This window comes from Staurois parvus, unplaced genomic scaffold, assembly GCF_062004578.1.
Source record: "Staurois parvus isolate SC_StPar_1 unplaced genomic scaffold, SC_StPar_1.0 ptg000335l, whole genome shotgun sequence".
In the NCBI taxonomy this organism is placed as follows: domain Eukaryota; kingdom Metazoa; phylum Chordata; class Amphibia; order Anura; family Ranidae; genus Staurois; species Staurois parvus.
In genome coordinates, this window is record NW_028318131.1 from 94,843 (window position 1) to 100,000 (window position 5,158).

The window sequence follows — 5,158 nt, forward strand, 5'->3', positions numbered from 1 at the left end:
ACTCTGATGGGGACACTGGTGTAAGGGGGCACTCTGATGGGGACATGGATGTAAGGGGGCACTCTGATGGGGACACTGATGTAAGGGGCACTCTGATAGGGACACCTGATGTAAAGGGGCAAACTGATGGGGACACCTGATGTAGAGGGGCACTCTGATGGGGACACATGATATAAGGGGGCACTCTGATGGGGAAACCAGATTACGGAGCCACTCTGATGGGGACACTGATGTAAGGGGGCACTCTGATAGGAACACTGATGTAAGGGGCACTCTGATGGGGACATGGATGTAAAGGGGCACTCTGATGGGGACACGGATGTAAAGGGGCACTCTGATGGGGAAACCGATGTAAGGGGGCACTCTGATGGTGACACTGATGTAAGGGGGCACGCTGATAGGGACACTGATGTAAGGGGGCACTCTGATAGGGACACGGATGTAAGGGGGCACCCTGATAGGGATACGGATGTAAGGGGGCATCCTGATAGGGATACGGATGTGAGGGGGCACTCTGATAGGAACACTGATGTAAGGGGGCACTCTGATGGGGACACGGATGTAAGGGGGCACTCTGATAGGGACACTGATGTAAGGGGGCACTCTGATGGGGACACTGATGTAAGGGGGCACTCTGATGGTGACACTGATGTAAGGGGGCACTCTGATGGTGACACTGATGTAAGGGGGCACTCTGATAGGAACACTGATGTAAGGGGGCACTCTGATGGGGACACGGATGTAAGGGGGCACGCTGATGGGGACGCCTGATGTAATGTAGTTTTATTTTCTTTTACTTGAAATATGGAAAGAAAATCTTGCCGCGCCCCACTTAAGGGTTCGGGTTTGACTTGAAGAAAAGGTGGCAATCTTAATGAGTAAGAACCGTACAACCCTGGATGCTGGCCGCTTGTCCAGGAATGCCTGTTCCTCCGGACTGACATCCACGCAGCAGGACTCATGTACACTGCAGTTCCGCATGCGCACCAACATGCATCTGTACACAAACCCTGGAGGCTACACATTGGAAGAACAAGGCATGTATGCATCTGTTGAGGAAGGGGGGGGGGGGTGTTTGGTTGGATCAGAGCAAACGGGCAATCAGCAAAGCTCATGCTCCCTACTGATTGGAAGGCTCTCTGTCTGACCTCGGCAGAGAGACCCCTGCTTCCCCATTGAGAGCGAGCATCTGTCTTTGCAGCATGCTGGCAGGAGACAGACTTTTCTACTCAGGCTGTTGCTGCTTTCTAAAGAAGGCAGCTTTGCTTGGAGGGGGAGGGAGGGTTGGAGAAAGGGTGACTGATATCAGATGGAATGTACTAAAATGAACAAAGTAGGCCTGGATCTCAGAATCAGACCATTCTTCCTATGCTTCTATGTCACTGAAATGACAGGTCCTCTTTATAGATCCCTTCCTTGCTATAGAGTGACAACAGATGAAAGCCAGTTTCCCAGATCCAACCAATCAGATCCCAGTTGTCATGAACACTACTCAAAATAGGAAAGCACATTTCTGATAGGTTGCTATGGGCGACGCTGCCACTACCACGCTGCTCCTACGTCTGTACGTCACTCTCCATGCCAAATCTAGGCATGACGTAAAGAAGGGCGTGTCAGAGTGCCTGAAGTCTGCCTATTATTGGCCAATCTCGAGTGGGCGGTCCAATATGACACGCCCGCTCACTAGTACTGAGGGCAAATAACTCATTCTCCACGCCCACACGTGACAGCGAATGCTACACGGGGCGGGCTCCTTGACTCTTGTGCCACGCCTTCGCGCCGTAGTGAAGGTCACACGGGGCGGCCCTTTGACTCCTACGCCACGCCCACACTTGGCGGCGAAGTGAGGAAACGTCACGGAGGGCGGTCTTTCAGGACAATAACCCCGCCTTTGTATAAATAATCGATCGCCAACTCCTCGCGTTAGTGGGAGGGATTTGATGTTAAAAAAATAAAAATAAAAAAAAGAAATCCTGGCAGAGGCGGGGGTGACGTCAGCAAGGCGTCCCCTCCCTCTTCGTCCAATGGGCCGGCCCACTTCTTCCCGCCCTCCCGCTGGGGTGCGCGCGCACGGCCGCTCCTCCTCCCGGTCTGTGAGGGATCGGTGCGCTGTGCTGTGCCGGCTCTGTGTGTGAGGGGAAGCCCGGAGCCGCCTCAGCCCTCCCTGTCAGCGGCCCCGCTGTGTGTTCCCGGGGGGAGGGAGGGGGACAGAGGGGAGACACCGCCGCCCAGCACTCCTCCGGGCCCGAGCGCCTTGTCCGCACATAGAGAGAGGGGAGACCCCCCGGGGGACCATGAGCATCGAGATCCCACCCGGCCTCACCGAGCTGCTGCAGGGCTACACGGTGGAGGTTCTGCGCCAGAGACCGCCCGACCTGCTGGAGTTCGCCGTCCAATACTTCACCCGCCTGAGGGAGAAGCGGCTGCAAGATGGGGCCGGGCCGGCCGGGCGGCCTCACACCCGAGGGGTCAACTTCGACGGGGAGCCGATGCAGACCGAGTCCAACGGGGAGGAGGAGGAGGACGACGAGGACGACTCAGACTTCGAACGTAAGAGGACCCAGGGGGGAGGGGAACTACAACTCCCAGCATGTCCCACCGATAATGGGGGGACTACAACTCCCAGCGTGTCCCACCGCTAATGGGGGAACTACAACTCCCAGCGTGTCCCGTCGATAATGGGGGGACTACAACTCCCAGCGTGTCCCGTCGATAATGGGGGGACTACAACTCCCAGCGTGTCCCGTCGATAATGGGGGGACTACAACTCCCAGCGTGTCCCGTCGATAATGGGGGGACTACAACTCCCAGCGTGTCCCGTCGGTAATGGGGGGACTACAACTCCCAGCGTGTCCCGTCGGTAATGGGGGGACTACAACTCCCAGCGTGTCCCGTCGGTAATGGGGGGACTACAACTCCCAGCGTGTCCCGTCGGTAATGGGGGGACTACAACTCCCAGCGTGTCCCGTCGGTAATGGGGGGACTACAACTCCCAGCGTGTCCCGTCGGTAATGGGGGGACTACAACTCCCAGCGTGTCCCGTCGGTAATGGGGGGACTACAACTCCCAGCGTGTCCCGTCGGTAATGGGGGGACTACAACTCCCAGCGTGTCCCGTCGGTAATGGGGGGACTACAACTCCCAGCGTGTCCCGTCGGTAATGGGGGGACTACAACTCCCAGCGTGTCCCGTCGGTAATGGGGGGACTACAACTCCCAGCGTGTCCCGTCGGTAATGGGGGGACTACAACTCCCAGCGTGTCCCGTCGGTAATGGGGGGACTACAACTCCCAGCGTGTCCCGTCGGTAATGGGGGGACTACAACTCCCAGCGTGTCCCGTCGGTAATGGGGGGACTACAACTCCCAGCGTGTCCCGTCGGTAATGGGGGGACTACAACTCCCAGCGTGTCCCGTCGGTAATGGGGGGACTACAACTCCCAGCGTGTCCCGTCGGTAATGGGGGGGACTACAACTCCCAGCGTGTCCCGTCGGTAATGGGGGGACTACAACTCCCAGCGTGTCCCGTCGGTAATGGGGGGACTACAACTCCCAGCGTGTCCCGTCGGTAATGGGGGGACTACAACTCCCAGCGTGTCCCGTCGGTAATGGGGGGACTACAACTCCCAGCGTGTCCCGTCGGTAATGGGGGGACTACAACTCCCAGCGTGTCCCGTCGGTAATGGGGGGACTACAACTCCCAGCGTGTCCCGTCGGTAATGGGGGGACTACAACTCCCAGCGTGTCCCGTCGGTAATGGGGGGACTACAACTCCCAGCGTGTCCCGTCGGTAATGGGGGGACTACAACTCCCAGCGTGTCCCGTCGGTAATGGGGGGACTACAACTCCCAGCGTGCCCCGTCGGTAATGGGGGGACTACAACTCGGTGAAAACAAACATGGCCTCAGGGTTGGTGGACAGTAGGAGGAAGAGTAGTGCCCCATCGTTGGTGTCGGTGGGAGGGATAGTGCCCCATCGTTGGTGTCGGTGGGAGGGATAGTGCCCCATCGTTGGTGTCGGTGGGAGGAATAGTGCCCCATCGTTGGTGTCGGTGGGAGGAATAGTGCCCCATCGTTGGTGTCGGTGGGAGGAATAGTGCCCCATCGTTGGTGTCGGTGGGAGGAATAGTGCCCCATCGTTGGTGTCGGTGGGAGGAATAGTGCCCCATCGTTGGTGGCGGTGGGAGGAATAGTGCCCCATCATTGGTGTCAGGAATTATGCCCCACTGTCGGTATCAGTTGGAGGAATAGTGCCCCAAGAGCCAGATAAAGGTTAGTAAAGGGCCACACCTGGTATAGTACATGGTCGGTTTTATAGGTTCTGCTGTTGTCTACTAGGAGTTGGTTAGTTCCTCTGGCTGGCCTTGTCATCGTCTGGCTGGACTGGGTGCCGGCCATACATTATACAACTTTCTTGTTCAGTTTCCTTTAGATTTACTGTCATCTATGTAGTGCAACGTCCCCTCCTGATTGCATACAAATTCATAGTTTAGGTTTTACCTCATATATTGTATGTTTTTGGTAAATCTAAAGGAGAATTGTATAGTGTATGGCCAGCCTTAGAAAGTTGCTGACCTGGAGCAAGTATGCAGCAATTTTAAGTGGCTGTAAACGTCAGACATGAACTATGAACAAAGCATATCCCTCTGTAGTGTGTACTTGTCTCAGGTAAGAGCACTGAGTGTCATCTCTCTCTGCTGTTTTGTTCCCCTGCTATCTGCATGGGTCTCCTCTGACAGGTTTCCTTGACACCAAGAGAATAAAAGGTGACGGGGAAGGGACCTCCAGCTGATTTGACAGCCTCAGCTCTGTTTCTGTGAACTGTGGAGGGGTGTGTCTCTCTGCCCTCCAATCAGCTTTCACAGGGCTCTGCAGAAGGTATCTTCCGGTCCACGCCCCATGCTTTCCGCAGATGGACCCATACAAATTGTTGGTGCACTGAAATTTTGGTGTCTAACGTTTTGGCTGAAAACAACCCCTTCAGCTTTTGGCAGATATGGAAATAATTACCAATACAGGTCCCGAAAACTCCGATCCCTGCCGCTGCCCAGTGGTTCTCAGCCTTACCTGAGAACCCATCCAATGATCCCGGAGCTGGGCATAGAGATCAGTGAAGGAAAGATGGCCGTCAATCATCTCTATGCCCTTGGAGGTCCGGAGCGA

General features: G+C 56.0%; 1 protein-coding gene across 1 annotated transcript in view; it reads left to right on the forward strand.

The window, feature by feature from the left end:
- Nucleotides 1-2,077: 2,077 nt before the first annotated feature.
- Nucleotides 2,078-5,158, forward strand: part of PRKAR2A (protein kinase cAMP-dependent type II regulatory subunit alpha) — a 115,130-nt gene continuing 112,049 nt past the window's right edge. Inside the window, exon 1 of the mRNA XM_089684067.1 lies at nt 2,078-2,550. Coding sequence (XP_089540193.1) covers nt 2,295-2,550 — 256 coding nt within the window. The 5' untranslated portion in view covers nt 2,078-2,294. The remainder of the gene's footprint in view (nt 2,551-5,158) is intronic.